Source organism: Pangasianodon hypophthalmus, chromosome 1 (genome assembly GCF_027358585.1).
Source record: "Pangasianodon hypophthalmus isolate fPanHyp1 chromosome 1, fPanHyp1.pri, whole genome shotgun sequence".
Taxonomy (NCBI): domain Eukaryota; kingdom Metazoa; phylum Chordata; class Actinopteri; order Siluriformes; family Pangasiidae; genus Pangasianodon; species Pangasianodon hypophthalmus.
Window position 1 is genome coordinate 19764024 of NC_069710.1, and position 19184 is coordinate 19783207.

At 40.5% G+C, this 19184-nt stretch overlaps 1 protein-coding gene across 12 annotated transcripts in view; it reads left to right on the forward strand.

The window, feature by feature from the left end:
- The window catches only part of mef2d (myocyte enhancer factor 2d), a 55687-nt gene extending 36644 nt beyond the window's left edge, over positions 1–19043 (forward strand). For 5 of the 12 annotated variants that reach the window (XM_053232282.1, XM_053232286.1, XM_034303282.2 and 2 more), the window contains 9 exons: positions 2790–2997; positions 4706–4762; positions 6936–7132; positions 7510–7539; positions 8918–9032; positions 9240–9441; positions 11375–11443; positions 12925–12975; positions 14605–19043. In XM_053232282.1, the coding sequence (XP_053088257.1) occupies positions 2790–2997; positions 4706–4762; positions 6936–7132; positions 7510–7539; positions 8918–9032; positions 9240–9441; positions 11375–11443; positions 12925–12975; positions 14605–14965 (1290 nt within the window). In that variant the 3' untranslated portion in view covers positions 14966–19043. The remainder of the gene's footprint in view (positions 1–2789; positions 2998–4705; positions 4763–6935; positions 7133–7509; positions 7540–8917; positions 9033–9239; positions 9442–11374; positions 11444–12924; positions 12976–14604) is intronic. The other 7 variants (XM_034303419.2, XM_034303450.2, XM_053232307.1 and 4 more) reach the window with 6 other exon arrangements.
- Positions 19044–19184: the final 141 nt, after the last annotated feature.

The following is a 19184-nucleotide window of genomic DNA, read 5'->3' on the forward strand; positions in this document are numbered from 1 at the left end:
TTTTTCCTTTCTTCCTTTCTTTCTTTCTGTCTCTCTCTATCACACACAAACACACATACACACACACACACGCATGAAAGATAGCAGAACTGTAACCCCACTCGTTTGCTCGCTCTGGGAATGAACACGTTAGGGACTCCCTAGGGGAAATTGTAATACAGTCATACATATTTAGTTACGTAAACTCAAATTTGGAGATTATTATTTAACTGCTTCCATTCCTGTTTGCTTTGGTCTGGCTTTTTAAAAACAATGACCATAATAGGATCCAAATTTCTGATGTTAGCTTCAATTTCCAGTACATTGCTATACAAATCAGCTAATGCAGTTTTTGGTGGACTTTTATTTACTTACATCGGATACACAATTGTGTCCTGTCAGAATCAAACTCTATATTTCTCTCGGAGTGTTGTAAGGCCATTTCCTTATTGGAACCATCTTGGTGAAGGAATCTTCTTCTTCTTCCGTTTTGTATTACATTAAGCAGTTAAATCCATTTACCTGACAAAATAATAGACAAAAGAGACAAAAAACTGTCAAGAAATGCAAAAAAAAAAAAGGCAGCTAGAAACTGTATAGTGTATTATGTTGAACTGAAGGTAAATGCATTGTAACTGTGATTCATGCAAGACTATATGGTGACCTTGAGGTTGCTGTAATAGTGTTACTGAAGATAATACAGTATCTAGTCGAGGACATTTGTAACCTTTTTTGCTACCTTCTGTGAGAGATTCATTGTGAACTAGTCCTTTTGGGATTAAAATGAAGTTACAGCAACATGTTAACTAAAGTCAAAACCCTGACAAAAACATACTTGTGTGTGGAACTTGTCTTAAATGTTAGTGTTTTTAATATACAGAATAGCCTACTGTGTAACAGTATGAATTTGTCACTGAGTCCAAGGTGCTGTCCAGTGTTGTATGCTTCCCGTTTTCCTTCCGCTTTCCCCACTCACTAACCCCTTCCTCACCGCCTGGCTCGTGTGCAGTGCTGTAACACATGCCTACTGTCTGTCCCCCCGGGCCACCAGCATGCCACAGTGGGCTATCGCTGTCAGAGTTTCCTCTCAGTTCTTTTTCTAATGTTCAAGTTAGAACAGATAACACAGTGTTCATTATTTGATCTCCATATGTTCTTCAGTCTATGATGTATCCTTAGTTGCCAGTTAATTTTTATTATGTTCTGTTGAATTCTCAAATCTGATTGGTCAGAAGATGTTGATTAATTTTCTATAACAGCATGGCTGTGATGTGTTGGCTACAAAGCAAATCACAGGTATATATTAATGCGCTTGCTGTAATGCATTATCGATACAGCTCATTGTATTGTGGGTGTTCACATAAATTAAGCTTAACAATAAATACTGATTTTTTTTAAAAAAAAAAGTTTTATTTCCCAATGAAAAAAGATATAAAAGTTGCTTTGGTGAAGCTTTCTGTAAGATGTTTCTTTAACATTAGCGAAAGAATACTTTAGTGTGCATCAGCTGTTTGAGCTAAAGCAAGCCGTTCCTTTATTTTTCACCATGGGAAGAACAAGCTGCAAATTTTTTGTCTTATTAACTTCAAAAGAGAGGAAAAAGAGAGCAAGCGGTAACTGTTTATAGCTGTTATAAAGAAAGTGGTAAGTTGTTTAGTGGACGTTTCCCAGCATTGAATGTAACTATAAAATAATAAAAAGGATGTCTCATTCATTTATTTAAAAAAGGAAGTGTAATTGATGTAATCAAAATATAATGAAATTGCTGCGGTACAAGAGGAATAAAAGATGACTGGGTGTGCTGCTATAGGAACGCAATCAACTTGGGGGTGCTCATTTACGCATCGCACTACTGTCATTGATTATTTTTCTATGACAGCACATCCTGTCATGTTTTATCTTTTACATGTCAAAGACTTGACTGGAACTATTATATGTTCAACTCTATATATAATAATTTTCTTTGATAAGTTTGATAAGTGTGGCCAGTTTAAATGGTATATCAATAATCTTGATCCACTTTCCCTTAGTTTTGTAAAGGATCAAGAAGAATCAAGCGGGTTTCTTTTTCTCCTTGCTTTGTACTTTAGGATAGACAGACTCTTATTTACATGATTCAAATAAGGCTGTTGGAGAGAGATAGAACAGCAGAGCAACGGGTAGACAAAGAACTCGAATAAGCAGACTGCTAAACTGGGTCCTTCTCAGGACGCAAGAGGCCCGTTGCGGCCCACATTCTAATTTTAGTGGCCCTGCTTTTGTGGAGGATCATGGTAAAATGGGTCTTCATCAGAGCTAGAGGACAGTTTGAGTGCACAGAGTACTGGAAGTGGCTAGTTGCACGTCACAGAATGCTAAAATGCTAGTCAACTTTTTAAGCTGGCCTGAAGGTGTCCGATGGAGCAGTGCAAAACCATATGTTTCTTCAGATTGTGAGACCCAGAGGAAACAGGGTAAAGTCTAGTTTATAGCAGTTTAATCTGGGACTGAAAAGATCTTTATAATTATAATCATTCTCTGTTTTTGCCATAAACAGTTGAAAAGTGACCCACATTTTGGACTGAACTTAAGATCGCTCATGTAGTGCCAAAGTAGTAGCCCGTTTAAGAATATTAAAGTTCACTGAGATTAACTTTGTACTTCTGTCTTAGCTGCACATGCTCTGCTTCTGGAGAATCTGCACAAGTCACTGGCATGCTATTAAAATGTATGCGTGTTTGTAATGCACATTATACATTTGTATGTCATTGTGTGTACGGTGTACGAGGAAAGCAAAGGCATCACTAACTCATCTCTACCTGTGCTCTCAGTCTACAGTGCCAGCACCCACTTTCTCCATGCCAGTCACAGTGCCCGTGTCCAGCCAGAGTCCTCTGCCCTTCAGCAATCCCAGCAGCCTTGTTACCACTTCCTTTGTCACCTCCACGCTCACAGACCCTCGCCTGCTGTCACCACAGCAACCACAGCTCCAGAGGAACACAGTGTCTCCTGGTCTGCCACAGAGACCGGCCAGTGCAGGTGAGAATGACACAGAGGCCGTGCCCACACTAACGTAGATATGCTTTTCTCTGTTTTGACCTTTTTTGACACAGACACCAAAAATGAATCTTGATGAAAACATAGTTTTCATGTTGTAATATTGATGGGCAAACCGGAGAAATGCGAAAAACTACTGTCTGTCCTCCTATCAGTGTCATGTGATCCCAGATCCAATACGCCAAAAATATAGGTTGGGTTCATTTGACTCTCATTGACAGTGCTATCTGTTTTTTGTTTGTTTGTTTGTTTGTTTTTTTTACTTGAACTTGTACAATATACATATACATAGTTCATTTTGTTCACTGCTGCACAACCAGCCTCTGCGTGACTGTGCTGTGACTGACCATACAAAGAGTCTTTTTGTTGCTTGACCCGGCCATCATTACTCGTGCGCACTTGGCGGAAATAATATAAACTTCCTGGTTCATGTAGCATGTGAAATCCATGCATGCACAATATGGGCTTTTTTTCTGTTGTCTCTGCATTTCTGTGTACAAAACTTAAAATAAGTTTTTTGAAATCTCTGACGTGAACAGAATACATTTTGACACAGCAGCACTTTCAACTGTATCTATATTAGTGTGGAAACAAAGTAAGAAAGGAAGAGAGAAAGAGAGTGCGGTGTAGCAGGGGATGGAGGGGGTTAAAGCTTGGGCACTCTTGCTGATTATTAAGTTGGGTACACTGGGATTAAGACATATGAGACCCATACAAATATAAAGGTATGAGGAAGTGATATTGTTGTTCTGGTTCTTTTGGTATCGAGGGTAGAGCCGTCACTCCTGCACAGAAAAAAAAATGAAAAAAGAAAAAAAAAACTAGAACAGTACAATGTAGCATAAAAGCAAGAATGAATTTTAAAAAAGTACAGTTAGACTAATAAGATATGAGAAGTACTATTCAAGCAAATGAGAAGTAGACAAAGATGTAAATAAACATTTAATAGCTGTGTAATATATTGCGAATATATTAAAGTCGTTGTGTCATGAACAGGAAACGGATAGGATCCTAGTGGTGATAATCAGGTTAATCATTGCAAATTTCTCAATTTAACAATATGGGTTACATCAGCGTTTACTGACTGCCAGCCTATAAAATAGCACATAACACAGCACATCCTGTTTTTGCCTGATGAACTAGAATTGGATTCATAACTTAATCTGACAGTGAGATACAGAACTGAGGTTGAAATCATTTGTTTGTGCAGTGCACTTTTTTCATTATGCTATTTTGTGTTTTAGAATTAATAAGCCATATAAAATTCAGTCCTCTGAAGAAGTACTGTTGTGATGTATAATCAGAAAACCATGACCTCTACAGGGGTGATTCGTATAATAATTAATTCATAATGTCATGTCTATAAATTTAATATTACCCTTGAATGGCAGTTATGTTGTCCACTTCATTTGCTCACTCCACATTGCACTCGCCTGCACAGTTCTCTGAGTAATGCATAATCTGTAGTTACGCCTGCGATCTGATTACCAGTGTGCACAGTTTCGGTATTAATGCCTCACTATGAGTGCTTAGGTTAACTCTGAATACAGTCTTTTAAGAGTATTTATCTCAAACTGTTCCAGAGGTCAAGCTGTACGTATTTAATAGTGTCTTAAAAGTGCCACTTAAATTAAGACGTATTAGCAGTTCGATCCTCTCAACCACTCATTTCTAACTTTCTCTTTCTCAGGTGCTCTTCTAGGAGGTGACCTGAATAACTCAAATGGGGCATGCCCAAGTCCAGTGGGTGAGTGTTGTTCATTGTCAATCCACCCTTCTCCAGGTGCTCAGTCCTTTCAGTCTAGGTAGGGACGACGGCAGAAGGCAGGTGTCCGTGCAGTATAATAGAGATGCTGTTAAAGTAAGAGCTTTTGAGCAGAGGTCAATCTTACAGGCCGTCTCTGTCTCCCTTTCACCACACTTGTGTTCACACAAGCACACACCTGTTAGTAATAAGCAGCTGAGGGTCACAGCGCTCCCCTAGTTTGTAAACAGCAAGCCCCAGGGGATCACGGGAAGGGGCGGGGTGAACAAAATGACAAATCTGAATGACATGAATGGTGAGGACTGACACCCCCTTGCCCCTCGCACACACATTTCTGCTTTCCTATCCTGTTCCTTCTCAGCTGTTCCCCATATCTCACTTGCCCCTGGCATCCAGGCCTGGCCAAGCGCTCCTCACACGTAGCCTTGACACACACGGACAGCTGGAGATTGAAGCGTCTGCTCATCAAAGAGCAAATGTGGCTAGAGATCACAGTTCACTGGTCAGGTTGTTGTGTAGCGACTGTTGCAACAGCACAGGGATCCCGGTGTTTGGAGGATCAGGACAGATTCAGTTCGTGCAAGTGAAGGAGAAGTAGTAAATTATAGGAGGTTGTGTTGCTCGTACGCAGTCTTTCTTTCTTTTTTTCTTTCTTTCCCACTTTTTCATTTTCTTTCTTTCTCACTCTTCCATGTTGTTTCTTTCTTTCTTTCTTTCCTTCTTTCAGTGCTTCTCTGCCTCCATTCTCAGCTGTTGCAGTTGAGAAGGAGCTTAGGGAATGTCAGCATTGACGTCACTCCACATTCCTGCCATTCCCGTTGCCTGCCTGCAGTAATCAGACCCCAGGGCGGGTGGACAGGAAGACTGAGAGGGACATTAGACAGAAAGAGAAAGAGAGAGGGGCTCACATGTACATATACATTGACGGCCCATCTTACTTACATACTTATTTAGCTAAGATTTTAGTCAGATATCATGTACTTATTTAAGCAGGTACTTTGGGCTCCAGAGCTCCAGGTCCCCTGATGCTGAAGGGTTGCTCACTGGCTCTGCCTTTTGCGGCAGTTTTGCAGATCTGTGTGCTGTATATTCCCACTGAACTACACTGACGTAGCCAGTCAACAAATGGCATTCATAATGTCATATGCTCAGAGTAACACTGTTGTTGCTGACACCGTATGAGTAGGCAGTATGATGGGACATGGGAATACCAAATAGCAAAATCTCCTTCCAGTTTTGATCCCTAGGTGATTCATTAACTTGCTTTAAATGCTCTCAGACAATATTTAAGCAGTTTTGTTATACTACTTATTTTATTACACTTTAAATGTTTTCTGTCGTCACTGTCCCTCTGCTGTTTTATTCACTCTTCTTGTTAAATTTGTACATTTTTTGGCATGTTCCACATTGTGACTCAACGATCTAAGTATGTTTATAATAAATTGACTTCCATTACAACAGCAATCATCATAACTTTGTGGTAGTGTAGATATAAGGTGTTCATATGGTGTATATGGATGTCCCATGTTGTCATAGTGTTGCTAATGGAGAGCTAAAGGAAAGCCCCCATCTGTATCCTTCTGTCTATGTCCCTGTCCCACCTCTCTTCCACTGGCACTGCCCTCTGTTACAGTTTGAATTCTTGTTAGTGAAAATCAGAAGCTGATAAGACTGATTCTGATACATTATTTTCTGTCCCAGTTTTACATACCCCTGTCTTTCATTCGTCTCCTGCAGCGCTTAGCGTCCGTGCTAGATTTTCACTCTGGTTTTTTGCTTCCCTCTCATACATGCAGCTCTCACAGTGCTGCACCACACGGGCACAGACTAAACACCAGTTACCAGTAATTTCCCCTTTAATTTAGTCATAATCGGGTTATAACTGGTAAACAGGGGATTACATTTGCAACGCTGAGCAAGTGTTGTTACAAAATGCAAATGACATGGTAGGATAAACTATAACAGGCTTAGTCTGACTTTCTTCCTGCTGTGCAAATATTCAACCACTGTGTTTTTCCTGGTAGGACACAAAAACACTGGAAAATGTCCCCATGTGCGTGTGTATGCTGGGTCAGGCAAATTTTTTAAAAAGTTTTTCCAGCGTGTGTTTTGTATATATACACCCATGACGCATTTGTCTCCCCTCTCTCTACAGCTAATGGCTACATCAGTGCCAGGGCCTCCCCAGGCCTCCTCTCCGTCTCCAGTGTCTCCACTGTCTCAAACGGTAATAGCATGGGGAAAGTAGTCCCAGCCAAGTCCCCCCCTCCGTCCAGCCCTCAGATGGTGAGCAGTCGCAAGCCGGACCTCCGCGTCATCACCTCTCAAAGCAGCAAGAGCCTCATGCAGCTGGTGAGAACTACAACACACACACACACACACAAATAAGGCACACACACAGCACATACAGGCCATAATACAAATTCAGAACATCTAAGCAAGCAGTTGTCAGGCTCTTGTCAAAACACCAGACCTGATGTAAAATAACAGGCCTAGACAAACATTTAACAAGATTGGAAAACTTAAAGCCCACGCAGCAGATTTAAAAACAGATCATCTGAGAGAAATGTCTAAATTAAGCAGGCTTGCAGCAGTCTTGTCTGATTACAGCAAAAGCTAGATGAAGTTTTACCCAAATCATTAGAACATTTTTGGGATCTGTTAATACCTCCTTTCCCTTTGGAGTTGTAATCCCAATTTTTCTGTCCATTCAACCTCACCCCCCGCAGACAGATGAGGAGCTGGAGTTGGTGACTGAGGTGAATACAACTCACTTTTTGACTGTTGTGAACTTTTCTTCAGTTGTTAATGGATGTAGTGCAGTGATTGTTTAATGCCTTTTATTGTGTGTTTGCCTGACTCTGTTTGACTACACACAAAGACACAATCTTGCTTTAGGTTGCATGCTCAAACACTGACTGATATTAGTTTTACTTACTTATTCATGTGGTGCAGGACTGATGCCAGTTGAGATTGTCAGTTTTTTACATAATGGTGGAAATGATTAACTGACCATTGTGTTAAAATGAAAATCTAAAAATGCAGAAATGTGAAAAATATAGTTAAAGAATCAAACAGCTTCTGAGCCCATACAGTCTACTGAGCATAGATTTAGACCTCCAAATTACAGTGTGATGTTGACTTGGTATATTAACACACAACGTATGCTTACATAAATGCACATACATGCGTAGGTACCTGAGTCAGACTAGCATGATCAGTGACAGAAAGCAACCAAGTATAAATCATCACTCCAGGGAGTTTGGTCTCTCTCTCTCTCTCTCTCTCTCTCTTGCATTTTAGAATTTCTGTCTTGTTCTAAGCTTAAATGTTGTATATAGTTTTGTAAAGTGAATATCTGCTATTCTTTACACTGTACTCGCCATGAAATAGCCTTGTTGCTGACATGGCATTAAAAAACAATAAACAAACAAACAAAACTCTCTCTCTCTCTTTCTCTGTGTGTGTGTGAGCAGGCAAGCAGAGCTAACGTGTCAGGCTGTGTGATTTGTCTAGTAGGATTGGCACAAATTTAAGCACATTTTTGGTGTGTCTCTCACATAGAAAAATATGTTTTTTAAGTGTGATTGTGTACCAGGACTTTACAGTCCTAGTCTTGCACAAATGACCCTGCTTCAAACGAAATGGCAATAAAAGCACTCTTAACATCCAAACAAAATCAGAACTTTACATCGTCCTGGTGAGTCACACAGCCATGTTTTCTGCTGAAGCCTCTATTGATGTGGCCTGTTCAGAGTGCACTGCATGTGTTTGAATCTGCATGATTCAGAGTGACCTTCAGTTTAGCCTTCATCATTGTCGTGCTCAGAGAGGGAGCAAGAGAGAGAGAGTGCTGCTTTCTAAAGACTACTTTAACAGAGGGTTTCTTCTGATAGTTGAAAAGCACTGGAAACTTCTGGAAATCAAACACTGCAGAAATGTTCTTATGCTGAACCATGATGCAAAATAATTATCAAATCAGCTGTGTTCATGATATCTTCAAGTACATTGTGGCCGTTTATCATGATTGCAATATTATATTGTCATAATAGCCAGTCCTGTAGGGTGTGTATCTGCTCTGTGATTTTTCTTGTCCTGTGCACTGAGGTTAAGCCTTCAATCTCACTCCTTCCCCAGAATGCTCAGCGGTTAGGTGCCTCCCAGGTGACCCAGCCTTTGACTACTCCAGTGGTTTCCGTGGCAACGCCTAGTCTCCTGACCCCATTCTCTATGCCAACTGCCTACAACACAGGTAAGAGGGTTACAACATGGAAACATGACGGCATGAAGCAGGAGAAAATAACAGCTCAGGAACACTGCAGTGAAGTTAGCTCACATGGAGCAGGACATCAGCAGTTCCTGCACAGTTTACAAAGTTGATCAAAGCACAAAGCATGAGATGATCTCCAAAATCTCCATTAATTTACATTTTTCCTAATCCCCTCTTCCATATCTGTAGAGTATCAGCTGACAAGTGCAGATCTCACAGCCCTTCAGGCGTTCACACCGCCGGGTGCACTGTTGCCGAGTAACGTGACCACTTGGCAACAGCATCAGCCATCAGTATCACAGCAACCGCAGCAGCAGCCATCCATATCCCAGCCTCAGCAACAGCAGCAGCAACCACAACAGATCAGTCTGGCCTCACTCAGTAACCTTGTGTAAGTTGTGCACGGACGGACCCACACACACTCACACTCGCGAGAATCTATGCACTAACGCACACCTGCACAGACCTAACTTCTGACCGCATGTTTGCTCACTAGTTTCTTTTCCTGCCCAGTCGAGCAACTTTGTAGCTGGGAAGCATGATAAAATGTAGAGTTACAGACTGAAGCCAAACCTAAACATGGTTTACTTCTAGCATGGCTTGGTGTCTCATTCACTGGTGTGTCTTTGATTGCTCTTTCTTTACCATTAGTTCTGTATAATGCAGCTGTGCTGGTGTGTAGATTATGATATTGCAGATTGTTTTAAATTAGTTTTAGATATTTTAAATTAGGCTACATTTAGGGCTGCACAGTGTACACTATATGGCCAAAGGATTGTGGACACCTTACCATCAAACTCATATGTGCTTTTTGAACATCCCATTCCAGATTTAGTCCCTCCTTTGCTGTTATAATATCCTCCATTCTTAGGCCCCTTAGGTCAGCTGAAGAGAAGTGGTAATGCTACAGTGTACAAAGACATCCTATACAGTTGTATTCTTCCAACTTTGTGGCAACAGTTTAGGGAAGACCTTCATATGTCTTCAGGTGTCCATATACTTTTAGCCATATAGTGTATCACTTATAAATCATTTTTGCAATATTGACCTGTGCAACATTAAGATTGCTGAAGCTTTTAATATTGGAAGTTAGAAATGTAAAAAAATATATATATATACATTATGAACATTATGCACATTCTCAGAGGTTGTAGATACGTTTTCTGTGGGTTTTGACATTGACATTGTGACTTTGGCATGATATATAAAAAAAACATTTGGTCAAATTATTGCAGTCTAATTTCATACGTGATGGGTTTGTCTGTTTTAAGGTTTATTGCAGTGTGTAGAACTATTGTGCAGCCCTAACGGGAGTGGATATGGGACAATAATAGTATTACAATTAATAATTGAATGATTATGTACACAGATCCCTCTGAATGCCTTCTCTGATTATAGACTACTTTTGTGAGTGGCTACCTATAGTGAGCTTTGTTTTTCAGCCTTTGTGGCATTGAGTTAGCTGTGTGATAGGCACACAGATGAGCACATAATTTGGTTGTAGTTCCTCCTTTAGAAAGGAGAGTTTTGAAGCATATGAGGTGAATTTGTAGCGTCTTCTTCCTCTAATCTGAAATACTTAAAGACCACAGATTTTGCATTTTTCTTATCAAGCATTTGCACATGTTCAGGTCCAGGGTACGGGGTCAGACTTTTAAAGTTATTGCCCCAGTTTTACTTTCCTGGACTGTAACTATATGTCATGTGACATTAAAAAGCAGTGTGATCAAATTTAAGATTTTAGAAAGTCATTATTAATTTAATTTATTTTTGTAATATGTATTTATCCATAATCATGGCAACACTAGATGGAAATAAGAACCTGCACATTTGATATCACGTTCACTAGTATCCCCATAAGCCAGTGTTTCCCAATCCTAACCAGTTTGTTTATTCCTTGTATGAATACATAGCTCCAGGCTTCAGTCTGGAGAAGTTCAGCAGTAGCAGGGAGTTATAGTTTCTGGCTATAAAGCATATAAATCAGCAATTTTGTTGCCAGCACACAAATTATAAAAGTTAAAACAGGCCACAGTTTGCTGTCTGTGTGTTGTGCTGAAGTGGTGTACCTAATAACCGCTGTGCAGGCTCATGCACATGCTCCGTCTTTCTCGTTTTTTGTTTTGTGGTTTTGTGGTTTGCAGTGGCTCAAGGTGTTTTAGCCGTGCATTTCTCACTGCTGCTAGCAGCACTAAGGTTCTTCATTTGTTTATTGCAACAAGCTCTGCTGTTAACACAGTTTGGGGTGTGTATGTGTTGGGGACTAATACTTCTCTAATCTTCTCTTTGTTTATGTTTGTGTGCTCTCTGTGGTCTGTTCACAGCATGTGGGGTGCAGATAAACAGAACGGGGAGATGGCTAACTGCATCTCCGGTCTGGCCGCTAATGTCAGGTGAATAGGCTGCTAAGGGAACTCTGTTTTAGTCAGTCCTGCACTGATGGCTCGCTGTGCTAGCCAATCACACACTGTCATCCTGTCTGCAGTAGAGGCCGTCACAGCTACAGCTTCTGATTGAGTCTCAGAAATAGTCAGTGTGCTTTTGCTGCTAGCGAACACCTCACTTCATGCTTCAGTTCGCTTTGTAATTGTGTCTGATTTATATCTGCTGTTTTCCCTCGTCGTCCATCTGTGTTTGTCTGTGTGGGCGGATATCAAGTCATGGGAAGGAGCTTGTTGTTTTAAGATGCTTTTGAGCAGTTTTAAGAAAACGTGAGTGAGTTAAAACACGGAGCTATTGAGAATATAACAGTCGCTAGGGATCTGAACACTCTATCAGTCTCCAGCATGTGTGACTTGGAAGTCATTCTGTCCAGCGCCCCCTGTAGGCCAGCATGCACAGTAGCCTCTAGTGACCACAAGGGGGTGAAAAGACAGGTTCATTTAACTTTGCCTGTAAATAAAACTGTTTGAGATTAAAGTTGGGCAAGCTGTTAAAAATAAGCACAAATAATCACTATATCATGTATGTACTTGTCTTTTTTGTTTGTTTGTTTTCAGGGTATAATGCCAATATAGTCTTACCAGATACCGTTCATATTGCCGTAGAAATCATGAAGAACGTGGTGTGATTCTTTTAAGCACCATCATCACCAGCATCTGTTGTTGTTTCATGCTATTATATACATAGATATAAATTCTGAATCTTTTTGCTGATCTCTGAGTAGTTTGTGGTTTCCTAGTTTGTAGATTTCCCTGCAGTCTAAATGTTAAAGGAGTGTAACCGATCTCCTACTGCTCTAAGCTTTTCACCGCTTTTTCATTGGTTATTCAGTGATCTTTTCCTTTTACTATATTTTGTGGTCTCCCCATTATAGAGTGTTCCAGAGTTTTTTTTTTTGTTTTTTTATTAGTATTATTATTATTTTAAAGCACTAGGTTGTCTCTTCTTATATCAGGTCTTGACTGTTGCCGGTGGAATTGCTTCAGCACGTGACATCAAACTCCCATCAATAGCCAGTGTAGCATTTGTGTGTCATGTGCCTCTCCCATCTTCCTGTATTCACTCTCAGCATGCTTTCCAAAGCTCTGTGTGACTGTGTTTGTTTAACCGCATGATAATTTGAGACAGATGAAGTCAGTTTGCTGGGAACAGACGTGTGTCTGTGAGTGTATAGTGTTTTCCTGCTGGAGCGAACAGGCCAGGGAGGTGTGTGTGCGTATGTGTGTGTGTGGTGCATGTGTAACTACTGATACATTGTTCATGCCACCATCTTCTATTTTAAAAATGTGTGTGGTGCGTGCGTGTGTGTGCACACGCGCGTATGCGTGCATGCGTGTGTGTGTGTGTGTGTGTGTGTGTGTGTGTGTGTGTGAGGGCAGGGAAGTATTGATAAGAAGGTGCTAGTGTATTTCGCCTGTCTTTCTCTCTGCAGTGTGACCTCTCAGGCCAGCTTACTCTTGGGCAGGGAGGATGGGCTCAGCTGGTACTGTATTCTCCTAATCTTGCTGTTTTCTGTCTGACTGACTGTCTTTTCCTCTGTCTGTCTGTCCTTTCTGACTTCTGTCAGTCTGTTGCATACTCACACTCTTTTTCTTGCTCTCTGTCTATCTCTTTTCTCTCTCTGTCGTCTTCCTGCTGCTCTAAGTGGCTGGGTTGCGTCTTTGTCACTTTTTCACGTTTTGTTCACGTTTTTTGTTGAAATTTAGCAACGAGGCATATTTAGCTTTGTGATCAAGTCACTTTATACAAATCTATAAGGCTGAGGTGTTATTTGCATTCTTCTGTCTCTGCCTCTCTCTTTCTCCCTGGATTCATAACACATACCGTTTGTGTAACAACACACACACTTACAGTAGGAACTGTTCTGTAGTTGAGGCAGAGTGAGGGTTTGGGCTGCGTGAGTGTGTGAGAAAGAGAGAGAGGGATAGAGACCAGAATTAAACCTTTTCCACTGACATGGAAAAAATACATATTTTAATGATGTTCATGTGAATAAGATAGTAAGAGTTGGGGGTTTCAAAAAGTTTCAAATAAACAAAATCTGAATTAATATTGCAACATCAAATCAATGGTCTGAATAGAAAACATCCATTTTACTGTAAATTGCAACAAACTGAATGGGAGCTGCAATGCTAATGCTAATGGTACTAAACTTTTTTTGAGCATTTACAAATTCAGAATAAATAGCTAAAAGCAATAAAATATAGTTCACCTCTTGCACATGTCCTTGTGCTGTCTATAGATGCTGGAGGATTTGGCTTTGGAAAGGAAAGCAGGTGCTCTGTGCCAAATGTACACTGAATCTTCCACGGTTATTAATATTTATACGCTATTCATTTCTAAAACCCACCAGCACCTAAGTAAGTAATGGTTTGGCTGGAAACGCAGGCCAGTGCTTAAAAAGTTCACTGCTCCCTGAACAGCAATGGCACCATGTCAGTGGAAAAAGAGTGAAAAAGACTGCATGGCTTAGGGAGCAAACTGCTTTCCTGTTGCTTCAACAATGTCTCTGTGCTTTATCTTCTGTTTGTCAGAGTGCCTCATAAGCAGGACGTACACGCACGCACGCACACACACACACACACACACACACACACACACACACACACACACACAGCTTTGTCTTACTATTTGTGTGAGGACCCAATAATTGACACAGTTATTAATTCAGCTAATTTATGCTATACCTTTTCCTAATCCTAACTTCAGTAACCGAAAGGAAAGCTTTTGGTTCTTCTAGTTTTCTAAATAAAAGCTGGAAAAAAGGTTTCGAAAAAATGCAGTTTTCTTCATGGGGCAAGTCCTTGTGGGCTCATTTTGTCCCCACTAAGATATAAAAACACTCACAAACACACACACACACGTACACACATATACACACACATACACACACACACCCCATGATGCTTGGTTTTTGTCCATTAGGATGGCTCTAACAGCTGCTGATTCAGGGCTGTTTTTATTGTGATTATGTGGCAGATTTGTCAAAAAATGTTGTCATGGGCTCCAGTTTAATCTCTGTGTAGTTTCTGTCAGCACTTTGTCTTTGTCATAACTCACTAAGCTGTTTTTAAAGCTCTTATTAATCTCTCTCTCTCTCCACTTATTGCAGGCCAGTGGGTCCCATCCCTCACGGTGCCACTCTGACAGTGAACACTAACCCGAGCGTGAGCATTAAGTCAGAGCCAGTGTCTCCTAACCGTGAGCGCACTACCCCATGCTCCACGGCAGCTCTCAGCGTGTCCCAGTACCCAGGGACCGTGCGGGTAGAAGCCTCGGGCCGCTCGCCACTCCACACCATCAGCAGCAGCAGTAACAGCAGCGAGCGAGATGAGACAGGCCAACCACGGCCTCCGGATTTCAGCGCGGCCACACTGGGGCCAATCAGAGCAGCGGGAGATCAAACAGCCTCTGCGGAGTCACAGGAGGGCGCTAATGTCAAACGCATGAGACTGGATAACTGGGTCACATAAAAACAACAAGCGAGAGCTACCCTCTGTCTCACACACACTCACACACACACACCTCTCTCTGACACACAATTTCATCTGCAACCAAGACACATGCATGCAACACACTCTTTCCTTGGCCTTTTTCTGTTTTTCTCTCTCTCTCTCTGTCTCTCTCACACACACACACACAGTGCATATATGTACACACACATGCAAGATAGTCATGGACAGAGGTGCCAATGCAGGTGCACGTGCAGGCCTAAAGAGCTGGACCATTCTGGACAGGTGTAGGATGAGACATTTTTGTTTCTACAGAGCAGAGAAGAAAAAAAATGCCAGCTTCACTGACCTCTAATCAGTCTTTACTGTCCTTAGCCCTGTCTTCACACCGACACACTTTACGTTTCTGATCCGAGTCCGGCTAAACCGCTCAGACAGCCAAACACAAGCTGTTCATCATGGAGTGTAGATTAATCTCTCAGAAGCTGATATCCAGGTCTTGTTATTGTTGTTTGAGGTTTTTCCCTTTTGTTTTCTTTCTCGTGTGTGTGTGTGTGTGTGTGTGTGTGTGTGTGTGTGAAGGCTTGTTTTTGCTGTTTATTTTTTATAGCTGTTCTCTCCTCTCATGGAACTTTGTTCTTCTTTTGACTATCATGCTCAAACAGCTATAGTACTGACTTACAAGATATCTGATAATGTTGCATTTTAATCATCAGTCAGAATCTGTCTTGTAAATCATGCAAAAGGATGAAGTCTGAATCTCTCATGTACAGCTGACCTAATCAAGGTTTAAAAATATTTCAGGGACGGACTATGGTGACTCATGAGGTGAACTCAGCCACACAATTTCTTAACGAACATAGAACTGCAGACAGACTGACAGTAATATTTGTGTGTACACAGTGTGACAGAAACGATGTGGCAGTGACCGGTAAACAACCAAGTGCTCAGTTCAGTCATGGTTTCAGAGTTTGTATCCTGCCTTTCCTCTCTGCTAACTTGCGTCAAATCCCTCAGCAGTGCACCTCTACATGAACAGCTCATTAGGGTCGCTCTTCGTTTGCAAGTGAGGCGACTGAATTTTTCACTTTCTTCACTTTTGTACACACAAGTACGTATGTTTGTACCGTACGTATGGTGTAGTGGAAATGTAGCCCTATTTGTACGATTTGAGTCCTGATATTAAATACAAATGTATACACACGTTGCTCAGCTGAACACTCTGTCTTAAAGAGTGGGTGGCTGTATTAGAGTCACTACCGCTAGTTTATGTGAGAAGCAACCTAAGATTCTGTATTTATTACTTGTATGTCTGGCTTTGCAATTCAGATGTTTGTTAGTTCAACTTATGAAGCAAGATTTTCTTAAACTGTTGTTTTAAGAACCCAGATGAGTTTAGAAGCAATCTGAGCCATTGAGGGCTCAGGGTTGCGGGTTTCTAGGCTTTCAGAGTGTGTAAATATCCAGTTTTCTCCCCTCCTTGTTTCTGGAGAGGCTCTTGTTTTACAAGAGGAGATGATCGGAGACAGAGGGGGGGTTTCTAGAACTCTCAGCACATGGGCATGAGGATTGTACAACTGGAGAGGAGTGTAGCTTTGTGGTGAAGCTGAGGAAAAGCCAGGTGAGGGGGACTGTACATAGAGAAACGTGTATGATCATACACATTGTGCTGGATCTGCCTAAAGCAGAGCTGTAACTCTCAGTGGACATGTCTTTCTATTTCTATGTGTAAATAAATTACCGTGTTGCGAGCAAGCCTAGTAGAGATGCAGCAAGGGGCGCAGACATGGGTATGACTGTTTCAGGATCGATGCGGTTTTTTTTTGTTTTTTTTCCTGTAATTGATATTCTGATGGAGTGCACTTTAAATCAATCCCCACCATCCCTAACACACAAACCCTTTTACTAGTCAGCTGTTTTTCATAAGAGGGGATGTTTTCTCTTTTTTCTATTCCCAGTCACTTCTCTTCATGTGCACACAATTAACAGAATACAGACACTGCATTGCCCTCCTCACTTTTTTTGTCACACCACTGCTTTCATTTCCTTTTCTTTCATACTGGCTTGATCACCTGGCTTTCAGTTTCATGCAGTATCTGCAGGACTATCCCGACTGGTCTACATAAACACACCTCCTTAAACATAGACACTCCATCCCTCCTCGCAGAAACAGCGCGTGCTGTTCAGGGAAGAAGAGCTCATGTTTGTGGCCCCACGTTTCCTGCCTCGTTTTTTGATGGTCAACAATTATTAAAGACAGCTGTCACCTTTTGTAAAAAGACGTTGTACTTATGAACATAATAGATTAGACTTAACTTGACACGTGTTGCAAATGTGCAATTCTCAAAATGCAAAAAAAGAGATGTCTATTATTGAAACAATAATGTACACAAATTGTTTTATGGTCATTAGTGTAGTGAATAATAGAGTGCATAGAATGAAGGATGATTCATTATTGATAATGAAGAATAGGATGGGCAGCAATCTCTGTTCAAAGTCTGTGAACAGAATGGTTTTAAATGATTTAAACAGTGCTGTACATGTATTGGTATCCCCAATCTGTAGTCAATATCTGTCATTTCCCTCAAATGCTTAAAAAAGAGAGATTTAGTGTGACATATCTAATGAGATGAAGTATTGGTGATAAAAGTACAGTCTTGCTCCTTGAAAAGGTGTTCCCTAAATCAGGACTCACCCTGAAGTGTCTCAGAGGTTGGTTAATTTGGCTAAATATTGCATAGACTTTGTGGACTAGCTCCATTATATATATGCTCAGGTGAGATCTGCCTTGCATCAGTCCCTCCATCTTGGCAGCTGATTTTTTTTTTTTTTAAACCTCGCCACCCCCTCCTTCCATTTCCCAGCGTCTCTCACTCCCTTTCTCTCACTGTCCTTCTGTCTTTTGTTTGGCAAGCGGCCATCTCACCTAAACCATCACAACCAGTATCCCATATCTCCTAGCCAAGAAAACACACACACACACACACAGATACACACACTCGCCTAATACCACCTCGGGTCTGCATGTTGGAACGCCTGTAGACTTTAAGCCTGAGCTTTGAACAAATTCTGAACATTTTCTTGAGGTGTGAGAAGTTCACAAGCTCTGATAAGGATCTTTTGGTAATAGTAAGAGTCATTGTATTCAAAAGGAAAGACAATCGTCACGTGAATAGTTAACTTTCGCCCCCATATCCCCCATGTATGATGTTTAGAGAAGCTCAATTTTTCTAGTGTTAATTTGTGCTGGTGACAGTTCTATTGTCTGTTTTTATTATAATTGTTATAATGGTTATCATTACCATTATTGTTATCACCTTTGATGGTAATAATAATGATAATTTAAAGATTTATATTTTCTGCATTTTTTGTGTAGGGTAGGCATCTTATTTTATTTGAATTTGACTTTATTTTATTATATATGAAATACTATATAAATATCTTTGTTTTCAGGTTTTTTTTTTCGATTTTTGTTTTTATTTTTTCTTCAAAGGGGTGTTACTAATATTGCACGATTTATTAAGACAGAAACGTCAGTAGTGATATTAGTACTTATTGGTAACTGAGGGAAGTGATAAACAAGCTGATAGAGTGACCAGTCAAATGCTGCAATTTTTAGTCAATTGTACAAAACTGTCTCTACACATAGAAGAGTAGGGATAGCCACTCATTTAATTTATTCAGATCAGACACAGATGTCAATGCATGGGCGTAAAAACAAGCAAAGAATGAGTCATATTATAATAACTGAAATGTAATTTCATTAAGAATATACACCACACACAACTAGAATAGAAATTGAAGAAAAAAGTTTAAAGAAAAATAGCTAATATATTGTGTTCTGCTAGTATGCTTTGAGTTTTGTTGTAAACAAAAGATATTTTCTGTTGTTTTCGGAGAATGATATACAATTTGTGTATATTTTCATAAACAAAGTATGCACTGATATGTTATTACAAATTATATACTGCTTTTACAAAAAAGTGTTTGTTATTGTACCAAAGTATCCATTTGTCCTTTATGACCTCCCCCCTCCCCCCTTTTGCGTATGTTTTACTGTATTTTATATATTAAATAGACAAGTTGACCTACAAAGAAGTTCGGGTCTGATTTTAAGTTCTTTCATTGTCAGTGTGTCTTGTTGATTTTGTGCTGATCAAACATTCAATGCTGAGTCGGTACAGAAAATTTTAAACATATTCATTAACGCTGATTAGGCTCTTGGGTCCCTGATTTACTC